The sequence below is a fragment of the Bombus vosnesenskii genome, unplaced genomic scaffold, assembly GCF_011952255.1.
Source record: "Bombus vosnesenskii isolate JDL3184/JDL3185 unplaced genomic scaffold, Bvos_JDL3184-5_v1.1 scf7180000013263, whole genome shotgun sequence".
Lineage (NCBI taxonomy): Eukaryota > Metazoa > Arthropoda > Insecta > Hymenoptera > Apidae > Bombus > Bombus vosnesenskii.
Genome location: NW_022882923.1, coordinates 4,655,550 through 4,669,535, shown reverse-complemented (window position 1 = coordinate 4,669,535; position 13,986 = coordinate 4,655,550). Strand labels below are relative to the sequence as shown.

The 13,986-nt window shown below is 36.4% G+C and overlaps 1 protein-coding gene across 3 annotated transcripts in view; it reads left to right on the top strand.

Annotated features, from left to right (window-relative positions):
- LOC117232198 (A disintegrin and metalloproteinase with thrombospondin motifs gon-1) overlaps positions 1-13,986 on the top strand; it is a 182,356-nt gene that overhangs the window by 108,128 nt on the left and 60,242 nt on the right. For all 3 annotated transcript variants that reach the window (XM_033491421.1, XM_033491431.1, XM_033491413.1), the window contains exon 6: positions 11,723-11,912. In XM_033491421.1, the coding sequence (XP_033347312.1) occupies positions 11,723-11,912 (190 nt within the window). The remainder of the gene's footprint in view (positions 1-11,722; positions 11,913-13,986) is intronic.

The following is a 13,986-nucleotide window of genomic DNA, read 5'->3' as shown; positions in this document are numbered from 1 at the left end:
GCCATTACACCGGCCAAGAGGACGAACGTATTCTTTTATGGCGAGTCTTAAGGCAAGTAACATCGATGTCCGATCGTACTTGACAAGGATTCGTAAAAGTTTCATTTTATCCTCCGATTTCTAAGATTTATGCTTTTTGGGTCTGGTTGTTTGGAATTTGATCGAAAGTGGAAATCGTCCATTCGAATTTTGGATATTTTGTTCGCGTAGAATGTTCATCCTGTCGCTCGTTTTACTCAGAAAAATTTAGTAAAATGAACTTTCGTTATTTTCCATTGATTTCTCCCCGTTGGTTTTAAGTTGTTCGATTTATTTTTCGCTTAAGAATAACACTCGTTTCGCGTTATTCTAAACGTTCTGAGATACGTGTTCCCTCGCTAAGATTAGTTCAACGTTCGTTACCTTGTCTATTAGTTTGTTCAATAAGTGTAAAGATGATGAAGAAGATACGACTTGAATTTTCGTGACCGTTCGCCAATGGTTCAGCTAATTGCAAGTATAAGATGAGTCAGCTATCAAGAGTTAGCATTTTGTTTCGCCAACTGGAACGATATTGCTCTTTAAATAACTCCAGATGAAGAAGTGGAAAAGATTTATGATAGGATGTTACGTAGCCACGTTATGTTGACAAATTAGATTTGTATTGGCTTGGCACGTGCTCCTCTTGAAAACGTTATTGGATATCAAATTTGACCATAGACAGCGTAATGATTCCGAGAAATTATCGATGGAAGTCGGTTTTTATTTCCAATCCTTTTACGTATCCTTTCTACGAGTTTGTTACCAGACTGCGGACATTTCTGCAAATTTAGATCTTTACGAACGCAGATCAAGAAACGGAGCCTACGAAAAAATTCGTTGTACCCGTTAAATATCACAAGTATCATAATTTGAAGATTTTATATATTTTTACCTATCATGTGCATTCTCTGTATTTTTTACGCTTCCCGTAAGTTTCCCTTAAATACATAAACGTGCGCGGATTATTTATAACGCGTTGTCCACCGAACCGTAGATCTCTGTGCATTCGCAAGAAATTTAAAGATACGTAAAAATACACAAAATATACAAAACGCAGTATTAGGATGCCAAATCAAACGAATCTCTGTTTAGATTCCGTTGCTTTAGTCGCGTTTACGAAAATACGAAAATTCTCGTGAACGTGGACAGGCAGTCGAACGATGTGAAACGATGCGAAGAGTTGAAAATCGTTAACAGCCGAATAATAAATAATTCGTCGTGAAATTTTCGCTGTCAAGTGGAGATCAAGTTTCGTGCATTGGAGCAAGTGGGTCGGAAGAATGTTGTACGGTTTCCATCCAACCATGCACTCGATATTTGCGAATGGGTGTCGAGGGTGGCGAAAGCGAGACTGTAATTCGAGTAGAGAAAGTGAAACTGTGTTTTAAAACGAACAAGCCGATCCGACAGCACGAGGGTACCTAACAATTTCGAGATTGAGTCCTTTCAACTTCGATCAGACGCGTGGAATATGTGTCAATCGAAACGATATAATAAGTACTTACACATAAACGATACACGTATTACGGTGTATCGTGATAGAATTTGCTCGAATTTATCGAAATTGACATAAAATTGTTGGAAAGTAGAAAATCGTTGGATCGTGGTGCAACATCGTTCGATCCGATTAAAATTGTTTCGACTTTCTCAAAACGCGCTCAAGTTGAACATGATCGTTCAAGATTATCGAAATTTGCTGAAATGCAGTTGCAACGTTACGAATTTATTACGAAGATCGCGGAGTTCGTTTGAGCTTGCCATTCGACTTTCTTAAAATTATTCAACTTGAAGGAAGCTGCTTAAGTTGGTGAATGTTCAACTGGATCAATAAATCAACGACAAAAATCAAGAACGACTTTCTAGTAGAACACATAAAGAATGAAATAGCAGGTAGAATATAGGAGATGAATGCTATAATGGAAATTAGATCGACAGAAAGACATAGAAATTTAATTAGAGGAAATAATTCAAGCGTTTATCAAACGCATCAACATCTTTTAACTTCTAACATTTCGTCGTCGTTTTTAATCGTATTCCGTACCATTAACTAAATTGTAAGAAAGAAAAAAGCTAGAAGACATATTTGAAATTCAATGAAACTGCATATGTTTGGAAATAAAATAGAACAATAAGAATACAGCATACGGTCTATCTGTGTTCATCGATGAATATGTATCCTCAAAAAACATGGAAGCAGACAAAGAATAACCTAAACCGGGATCCTTCAGCTCCCGAAATTTCTCTGCCAACTCATCCGAAACCACTGCCCACTCAAATCCCACTCGAATACACCTTAATTTCGACGAGAAAAACGAAAGGAAGCGGTCGACGAATCTTCTCAATTTTTCGAGAAGAAAAGTTCATTATTCGAAAAAAAAAAAAAAAGAGGAAACACCGCGCACTCTAATCTCGATAAAAGAAACGGAAGAAATCGACGAATCTTTTCGAAAGATGAAAGAAATCCTTGCACGTCCTAATCTCATCGAAAGAAACGAAAACAGTGGACAATGAGAAAAGATAGAAAACAACCGTACGCTACGATGAATCCAAAAGTTGACGAACCTTGTGGAAAAATCGGAAAGAAAAGCTCGTTGGCGAAAAACGTAGCGGCGGTCATCGAAAGGAAAAGCAGTGGCCGTCGATGGAGATCAGCTGTACTCGTCGAAAGGTCGATGAGTTGTTCCAGCGGTGGATTTCGAGGTCGTTGCCAGCGTTCGCCGGTTGAAAAGGCAAAAAGAGATTGCGAGACGTGGGCAGAAGAGGGACGGACTGACAGAGAACGGGAGGAGGCTTTCGGCGAGGAGAAGAGAGCCAGGGGAAGGAGAGAAAAACGGCGTTCTTGCCAAGAGTTCTCGGTAACCCTGAAGTCAGTCTTTGTGCCATCGGATAGCCACGGGACGTGGAGGTGCACGCCTGCAGGAATGCAAATCGCGAATGCACCCAGCGTACGACGCGATTCTTTCTCTTTCCACGCTCTAGCCCTCGCTGTCTGTGTACGTATCCAGCGAATCGAATGATAGATAGGTTCGATAGAAAAGATTCGACTCGTTGCAGGCTTCTATGGCAAACTTGGAAGAAGATGGACGATGCAAGAGGATGATATTGTTGGAAGGCGTAGAATCGATGGAAAGTCGTGCACGAACATTGATCGATCGATATCTTTGTTACGTAGTGGCTGAACTGGGTACAACTTGCGCGTATCTTCGTTAATAGTGGATTGAACGAAACGTTTGTTGTTCTTTTTGTAAGCAGAGATAGCGTAGGTTTTAATCCATTGGGAACCGCTTCGTTCGTAACTGACGTCTCGGTCAGTTTCCATCGTCGAATTCTACTTGAATTGGCGTTGAAATTTTGACGAGGAATTTCAAGGACATTTACCGATTACTATTCCTTTTTTCATCTAGATTTCGCAAGCCTGTTAACAGACTGCGTTTACGCAACTCTTGCGCGTTATTTCACTGTTAACGTGCGACTAGAAAATTGAAATCATCGAGGCAAGAATTAGAATAGACGATATAACTTTTTCCAGGATCTTCGAGTACAACAGAAATTTATATCGATAGAGTAACGTTTAAATGTATAAAAATTGTACACGTATCCTCGAACACGAGAATATTCGTCTTTGATAATTTTCTTATTTCTTAGCCGATCGTTATAAATGTTTTTCCGCGAAAATTTCTGGGGTTATTCAACTGTAGAAAGAATCGAGATCACAGATGAAAAAATGTAATTTTTAATGACGTTCATGAAGCAAACGCAAGATCGTACGTGAGTTTAATGGAACATCGTTGCTCTATGTTTCTTCATAGATAATTGCAAGTGTAATGGCGATATGCAAATTGGAACTGCGATAGAAATAGAATGGGTTAAACGGTCATTCGATCTTTACTTTTTTCTCATTTGCGCTCTTCGCGATTGCAAATCAAGCAATTTTCACGATGCAAGAGATCCAAATGGCTTCTTACTGTACGTATATTCTTTATGGGCAATAACGTTTGAAACCATCTCGAAAGACTTAAGAGGTTCCAGAGATTTGATTCAAGGAGAAATTACCAAGGTGGATGGTAGAATCGATTCGCAATGATAGCTTGCACGTCTGAATTTTCATTTCGTTCTTTGTTTGAAATAAAACTCTGACATTTATTGCCCGTCATTTTGATCGATATTGCGTTATTCTATTTTGAAAAAAAAAAGATAGATAGAAACAGCTATTGTGGAAAATACTTAATGATTCATTCGTAGCCGTACTTATAAAGATCTTTTGTAATAGACGTTCCTAACATGAAATAAAACATCGAGTAATAAATAAACGCTTTATGTCATGGATATAAGTCATGGATATATTTATATTCAAACTGTTAATTTATATTAAATATCGCCTGTATTGCGTTATATTTTAGAAATAAAATTTATATGTATATTAGGTCGTCCGAAAAGTTTCTTTCGTTTTATAAGGAAATAATGGATGCACAACATTTTTCGTTTTATATTATTTTATCGAATTACGTATGATCCATTTTCTTCTATCAAGATGAAGATCACAACGTTCGACGGATTAGGTTTCATGTCTGTATAAAGATGCGTTGTTGTAAAACACGTGTCTGTAAAAGAAAAACACTTTTCGGACAACCTAATACATATCTATACATATATGTACTGCATGAACGGAGAATAAATAGAGAAAACAGATAAATATATTGAAACTGTTAAAAAATAATTCACACCTGAATTAATAAATGCTTGGTATTTGAAATATTAAAAAGTATTTCGTGCTTCACTCGTAGTAAAATCTATATTATATTTGTAAAGTTGCAAAAATCGAGAAAATATTTTTTAAGAGATTTTCCCTGATGAACGAAGTTTAAAGAATCGATATAAGTTAAAATCGAGATAAACGATATGAAAGTTATTGAAAAACTTGTTAAGCACACTGTACACGAAATTTCGAAAGACGGTGAAAACCTTGAAGTCTCCAGAGCAACGTGAAATGTAATTCATTGGCGTCATCGTATTTCCCTTTTCTGTATCAAAACAACCTTCTCGAAACTTTTATAGAAAAATACGAGAAATAATTCCACGTATACTCGTAAACACGGCATACCATAGAAAAATGAAAATTTCATTAAACGTGGAAAAAAGGAAGGCTCGATAAAATTATGCCAGTCATCCTTCTGGAGGAATTTAATCGATTAAGAAAAAATCCAGGCTTTTACTCGAATACCATGTTGACACGTTACAAACGATCGTTAAATTCAACAAGCGCACGGTTAATCACCGACTCGAACACGACGAATTCCATTTAGAAAATCTGGGTTAAGAGCGCTTAATTCTCTGGAAATCGAGTAATTTGTGAAGCAACGATCAACCAACAACGCCGTAAGTGTTAATTCTCAATGTAGGTTTAAGGCTGTTTAAGGAATTTCATCGTGGATACAGCGAAGGACGTAAACTGGTATAAAAATAGATTATATAAAATTAATTTTCTATTACGCTTGTAACATAGTTTACTTTGTATTTTAAATGCCAGTAGATTATACTGTTTCCAATTCTATATATGAAACATTAATTTTATATCATGACTCAACTATGGTTTATATTATATTGTATTCTACCATAATAGAATGTAGATATATATATATAAAAATTTCTATTATTTTTAATTCCATATAATAGAATATAGAATTTTGACAATAAATGAGTATTAGCAAATCTTCAATTATCTTCCTTGTAGCAACGTGGTCTTCAATTTGTCTTCTCCTTAATTTATTCGTTTGTTCGAGTTTTCCTTTTGCCTCTGTTTCGTTAAATTTTTGAGAAGTTAACTTTTTACGACAGAGATATTATATGATATAATTACTGCTAATTTATTATAAAAGATAAGCAAATGCTGGGCGCCATTAATACAAATAGCTCTTAACATATTCACAGCCGATAATTTTAATGAAACTGCAAAGCAGAAAATTGCAAAGTCCTTGAATAATTAAGATAAGAAGAATCGTTAAACATTATTTACATGTAACAAATGTAGTTGAAAATGTATATATAGTTATATTTCGGTCACTTCAAATTAATTTCATTACACTTTCGCTATAGTTTGCTTCGAATGAATTTAATTGCATACACGGTATGTTAAACAGATTTTGCAAACGAGCAGAAATAAATGGTATGAAATGATAACAACTACGTACACGCTTTCGTCCCTAAATACATCTTCGTATTGAGACGGAAGTACAACGCGAATTATCAGGAAGTTGAAGGCGAGACGTTGCCCCTTCTCGATTTGTTGATTCAATGATTAAACAAACTTCCGAAGAAGCATCTCGTGAAATTTATTTGTTCTCCACCGAGATGGAAGCATTCCTGAACGATTGTGAGAAGAGATGCTAAGTCATACACATAGACGCAAGGGGTATGTTAAAAGTGAATCATCTGTAGCATTGGGTATTTCCTATTCTTTCTTCGTTGTTTTTTGGAATTAAACTATCAATTTCCTTGAAACTACCCAACTGAGAAAGGATCAAATAACATCAAAGAAATATTTCGTAGAAATATTTACCAAGAAGGAAGTATGTTTTATTTCAATAGAATTGAAATATTATAGATTATTACAACATGTACATACTGCAAATTTTTTTAGATGTTTAGATGATGATTTGTTTAGATGTAAATTATTCTGCTTTCGCTTTCGAATCGTTAGATCCTTGCACATCACACACACACACCATATAACGAAATGTTTTATTTGTAATTTTCTTTATACATAATAATATAAGATATGCGATATTTATTAACACGTAAAGTATATTTGTTAGCTGAAGAGCGACGATGAATTTTAAATACAAAGTGGATTTTAAAAATGAAAATTTTAGAAAAAGCGCAAGACCTAAAAGGAAGAAAAGAAAGAAACTATTCATCGTAAGATAAACTTACACATTCTTGAAAATCTGCTTTGATTTAGTGATAACTTTGGGAGGTCGATAAAAAGATTTCCTTTCTAATTTTACATCGTTGATAAATGATTCCATTTACGCGCGGATTACGTAAATATTGTCGGCATGCAAACGGTTTTCTTCAACCTGAAATCACTATCGAAACCTCAACTTGCGTGTCTATTATTAGTACCGGACAATTCCGCTCGAATCTCTTCGAACGAAACGTCTTTTCAACAATTACAATTCGCTCGTACGAAAAGTTTATAGAGGCATAAACCGATATAATCTAAAAAATTCTTAAAGAAGAAAAAAAAAGGAAACATCTGCACCTTGTAATTAAAAATAAAAATAAACAAATGCACTCGATATTTTCTCTTTTCTCCCTTTTCGCCTCCTCGTGTCTCAGAAACAAAGAAGACGCTTTCTCGTGCTTGCCATTTTTTCACTTGTGTCTCGAACACGCTCGAGCTCGACGCTTCGCGTAAAAAGCACTCGTAAATGGAAGAAAACATGGACGGTGTGTAACGATCGTTTAAGGGAACGGGGATCGACAATCAGACGGATTTCCAGCTGGCCAATAAATTTCCTCGCTCTCCTCTCCGAGAAATGCACCGTGTGCACGCGCGTACGATCTTCGATTCTGAATGAGCGAACCAACATGTTCGTAAAGGTGAACTTCTTTTTCCCTTATAGGTGGTTTACACGCGTGCAGAATGGCCGTTTACGGCTGTCGTAATCCATAGGACGACCACGACAGCTGAAAGGCCACGTTGTCTTTCGGCGTTCAATAGAAAACCACGCGGTTCTCGTTGTATACGTAGCTAGGCACTCGCAACAGAAGTCTATCCATACGTACGTAGTTTTCTTATTTCGATCCCTTTGTCCGAAAGGTTTGCGCAGCTGCTTTCCTATTTACGTATTCCACCTTGCTGCGTATGATCAAAATTTTGCCGGACAACGTGCAAGTGTTGCGCAATGGATGCAAGCTATCTTTGCAGACTTTCTACGTAGGGTAAGATAGAATTAATATGAGTCGGTTAAGCTTCCGCGGATTTTTTTATTTATTTAATTTGCACTTTACAATTTGTCCAGCTGGATATTAGGAAAATTTTTCTAACTTTACTGCTAAGTAACACGCGGATGGCTACCCCCAGCCGCATACCATCTTCGAGATTGTCTATTTTATTTCTTTAGCGAGGTCAGTGGGGTGTTTTCTCTTTAGTCTTCTTTTTATGTTTCATGGTATAATCACTTATATTGGTTGCATTAGTTTTTAACGAGGCTGTTGTATATATTTTATAAAATAACAAGAAGAATGGAAATGATTTAGGGAAGAATAGGAAATTATCGTGTGCTTCTACAAAAATGAATATAAAATACGAGAGAATGGATAAAAAGAACGTAATCCTATTCAAGCGTCCTCGTTTGAGTCAACGAGGAGATTACGTGGATCATATACTGTAGCGTACGTACGAGAAGTACCAGTCTTAAACTTTCTTTTGTCTGTTATTATAACGAACAGAAGGATATAATCTTAATTTGTAGAACGCATAAATTTTATATCGATGGAAATGTTGTATGACTAGAGTAATACGAACGTTCATATACCTAGAATTTCGAAAGAAATAATAGAGAAGAAACGTGTATTAAATAAAGAAGCAATCAGATGCCACCTATGTAGATCGAATGATAAAAGGACCATCTAGGATTTTATAGTTTCAATAAAGAGCACATAGACTATAAGACACGTGTATAATATTTAATCTGCTGTGTAACAGTTCTAAACACAAATAGCAGTTCCTTTATTGCTGGCGAAGTTGTTAGACCTGTGTTAATGTCCTGTTAACACGCAACAATTCCTATTTTATTTATGTCAGATGCTATTTAAGTCATCTGTATATCAGGGGTTACACTCGAGAGACTGAAACTACAAGCGGAAGTGCGTTAAGGAGGCGTTGATAATAATCGACGTGTGGCCGTTAGTCGCCCTTCAGCCAACAAATCGTATCGTTACTCATTGCTCTGTTCTCGACGACGAGCAGAGATTCCTGTAATTAGGAGCAATAATTAATTAGGGCGACTTTCTCTGGCTCTGGTTCAACCAGTTGCCCGCATGACTCCTTTTTCTGCAACTGGTCGACCGATAATAATTATAAGCTTCTTAATTAGACCCGTCGTCGATCAACAAGCAATTATGTGTATTATATGGCACGTCATTTTTCTGTCAGACTATCGTTCGATATTCTTTCTCGTATCTTCTTACAGTATTATATCTATTAATATTTTTTTCTTTTTTTTTTTTAGAGAAATTTCTTTCAACAGTGTTGGAAACAAAAACTTTTGTTTCTTAGATCTTGCGTTATATACCGTGTGTTTTTCTTTTTTCTTTTTTTCTTTTTCTTGCATTTTACGTTTGCAAAAGAAATTTGTTACTTTTGGCGCTAGGATCGAATATCAGAAGAATATTCTTCGAAAAGAAGACGAACGATAAGACACGAGAAATAATTACGTAATCTGTTACTAGACCACGAATTCTTATGCAAATTTATATTTCCTATTGCTTTTATAAACATATCAATAATTCAAAGAATAGAACTTAGAATAGACTGCGTCTATTACGAATTATAAGAAACAGAGCAGTTTCCTTATTTTATCTACTTTTGTATATTCGTACGGTGAATTTTTCGCATTTTTTGCATCTGCAAATTTTCCGCGGTCTACCGATTATCGTTGAAACAACAACGAGGCAGAACAGAAGACCGGCATGTTGAACGCGCTCGGTTTTAATCGATTATTTTCACCTGATCCGCTCGAGTTCGTCCGCGGTTCGCGGCTTTGCCCTCACACGGAATTTACGTGGGTGGCATATGCTTAGCGGGGGCGTCTCATGTAGCCGGTGTGTTTCACATTCAAATCGAGGAAGTTATGTCAGGGCAGCGCTGCATGTATAAATAAATGGCGATGAATGCGCCGGGCTAATCCGCGATACTTTTCGTATCTCAGCTTGTCGATCGGCAGGTTCTTCGACAAATTTCGAAATTTTCTATTTGTTTTACGTACACACACGATCGTTAGTCATTTCTCTCCAAACTCGGATTATATTTGGCTAAGACAATAAATCGTTAGATCGCGGATGTTCGTTTCTGGAAAATTAAAATTTGAAAAAACATGTGCAGAAGATATTTAGCGATAATATAATTTACATAATGCATACATATGATATTTAAGATGAGATATTTGATAGGATTTGCAGGAATCAATGTTTGGCTAATGAAATTTTATTAATAGCTGCGTATCATTTAATTTTGACGATGGTTAAATTATCATAGGAAATTTTCGCGACAACAATTTGTAATTTGGTTTAGTAAATTTGTAATTCTGGTTTAGTGAAAGTATCGACGAAGAAGTGGGAGTTTGTAAAGAAATTTCAACCGCAGAATTTTTCTTCTTCTTTTAACAATTCTTCAAACAGTAAAAAGTGCTTTTTCTGTTGAAAGTTTTATGGGGTTCGGTAATAAAACACGTTTTGAGCGTTGTATATTTTACGAGCATCAAATGGACAAAAAAGTGACAACGTCGGTCGGAAATTCCTGTAGCATACTCGAAAAGAATGGCACGGATGCCAAAATTTCAACGAGCTGAGTCTTTGAGTGCTACGGATGACTCATGTTACTGGACATTGATCTATGGTTCGTAAGAATAGCCCAATGAATTCGTCGATTTTCAAACGCACTATGTATATTTGAAATTGTATCTAATTTTAACTGTATCTCTTCTTTAACGTTCACTTTTTTAACAAAATGTAGAATGGCTTATACATATGAGTTTATGCGAACTTTTAATAGAAAAAGGTATTCGCTTTAAATATTTGTATTCGATAAAAAAAAATTCTAGTTATTATCTGATAACATGCTACACTTTAATATTTAGCTTGCAACATATCTATAATTATCCAATTTTCTCCATTTGTAGATAAAGTTAGAAACAGGACGAATTTATGTTACAACCTACAATTTTTAGGACACATTTTTAGAAGAATATTTTGCGATATTTTTCAAAATTTTAAATACTCCGTTGCTAACAATATTCAAAAGTTAAAAATCGAGACTTTCCTTCGCCTTCTTAAATCAGCACCTGAATTGTTTGCGACGCGACAAAAAGTCGACTACGATTTTAAGAAGGTTGTCTTTAGTAATTAAAATCGTAAACGGTGTAATATAAAGATCGGGTTTAACATCGCAGAGTAAAAACGCTGGACTTTGCCAAACGCGATCCAGTCTTTTTGCGCCAATTTAAAGAGAACGAAAGTCACATAAAAATGTTCGTAAATCAATTATCTCCTTTCACCGTACGATGAATCGCGATTTTGTAAGATTACCTGGTAATATCTCGTACAATGAAAAATCTTGTTTGCATGCGACAATCTCTGTTTAACCATTAAAAAAGAACGACGAAAAGTAAAAAGGGTTAAAGAAAAAAGACTCGATCGATCACTTTCACCGCGACGGATACGATTTAACGAAACGTTATCAAAGCTCATCTGGCTAGAAATTACGCGGACAATTGGACGAAATTTCACGGTTCGGTGGCTTGAGAAAATAAAGAAAAAAAAAAAAGAAAGAAGGGGAAAGAACGAAAGAGAATCCGAACGAAAGAAAGAAAAAGAAAATAAGAATGGTTAGCAAGTAGGTAGCCAGTTTCATTGAGGAGATAAAGGCCAATCATGCTGCAGTGACTCACCGAATTTTTGGCATACTTTTTTGCCGCAGACGGGCCACGTGAGAACGTCGACGGGAAGCTACATAATTAAACCAGCCAAGCCCTGGCGGCAGAGTGACAAGGATTCTCTAGAATTTTCGTTGGAGCACGCCATCCAGAGGATAAGACCGTACACCATGGATCATAATCGAATGAACGACGTCGATGATCGTGCTGAGACGCATAACTGTGGCGTGAAGGGTGAGTTGAAAACATTTGAAATAATTAAAGCGTAGATTTGTTCACTTTGTTTTTTCTAAGACAGCAATTTAAATAAATTGAGTACGTCGTGAAGCAACTCGGCATCAAAACTATCTTTGCATTTGATTTTCAGATCGTTCACGTGTGTTTCTCTCGAAAATATTCGTAATATCAGCTACACGGATTAATATTAATCGAGTTACATCATGAAAAATAACAATATTTTAATAGACATCAATTGAAAGGATTCGAGCTTCTCCGAGTTGATAAGTATCTTTGGACTGTGTATATTTATGCAAATTCGTATCTTTATGGAGCACAATTACAGTGGCTGTAACACGTATCTGTGCATTGCATTTACTATAGCACTTATATACCAATCAATAAGTTGAAGTCTATTAAACTCCGCAATATTTTCATACGATTACCAATATTTAATTACAAAAATGAAATGTGGAAATGATGAATCGTTGTAGGATAAAGCCACCTACAAATACGTCTCTCAGTCACCGTATATTAAGCCCAATAAAGCTTTATTTACATTCTACACACTTTCACGACGGCGCTCATAAAAGCATGAATTTGCATAAAAATCCGCAATCTAAACATCGCTCCCCTAAAACCATGTTGGTTCTCGGAGAGGAACGAGAGTGGTCTCGCGCCGAAAACGTATTAATAATGCATGCAGTTGGTGCAGCTCGCATTAGGAGGGACAACGATGCACACGTGTGCAACGAACAGGCACAGCCTGTTTGTAGTACTACAAAACGTTCAGGTGACTTCGATACCTATCGTTTTATTCATGACCAACGTACGTCGGTTGGTTGGTTGGTAGGTTTTCTTTTAAAAAGAACGACATGTCACGCGTGTGTCGCACGGTGAAAGTTCATTCGAGCGTGCGCCGCCAAGATCTGCGAATAAATAAATGGACAGGGGCCTGAACGATCGGATCGTTCTTTTCTTTTTTCTTTTTTTTTTTTTTCTTCATTTCTTGGCCCAGGACCGGTTTTTTCGACAGCTCGATTAACATTCCGTTGTCGAGCCATTTCATTGTCCACCAAGGCGCGGATTAATTATTTCGTCAGCCGTCGACTGGTGTCTTATGTTCGTTGGATGATCTTCGAGTTTCTCCGAGAGATGATGATCGATTCGCGAAACTCCTTTTTTATTTATGAATTCATCGCGGTTCTGGTTTCTCTTTTACCGTGTAAAGGTGCAGCAATTTCGTATTGATCGAGCGTCGAATAAATTAATTTTGAATGTGTAACGACGTTCGTTTCCAGATTGCCAGCCATTTTATTCGTACTTTTCTAGGTTCCAGTTAGATACGTTTGATTATCGTTGTTCTCGGTGCAATCAATTGTTATGCAAGGATTTTCGTAAAATAGAAAACGAGGTGGATACAGTAAATCTCCGAATTATTGAGAGCAGAAGTGGATCGAGGTAAAATTTTCCTAAATCTGAGTTCATAGCACTGGTTTGATACGATACGCTGTATTATACAAAAGTGGAGGAATTTTTGGCAAAAGAAACCGAGAGAACGTTTTACGAAATCAAATTGCTCAAAAACAACAACAAATTGTTGAGTGTTGGAATTAGTTCGCATTTGTCAGAAAATAGTATCTTGATTCTTCTTACTGGCTATGATTATTCTCATTCACACAACAGGAACTCGTACTTAGATATGTGAAATAAGTCGAATTTCGGCCCGATAAATTTTTTTCAACTTTTTTTCTTCTTAGATCTTTTTATTTTTTTACTTTTTTAAATTTTCTTATTTACGGTAGCCCGGGCGCCTCTCGAGCTTTACATTTATTTTTAACGCAGATGCATGTAGAAGGATAGGGAAGAAAGGAAACAAATGTTTCGGTCTAATAAATTGAAATACAATTTTATTCGCGATACGTACGAGCGACCCGAGATTATACAAACATGAACAGACGTCGTCGCTCGTGCGTCTCGTGACGCTGGAGAGAAACGGAGAAAGAAGAAACAAGAAGAAAGGAGACAAAAGGGAAGAGAGATAACTAAGTACATCTAAAACACACGGTGGATGCTGACCGTTTCACATTAT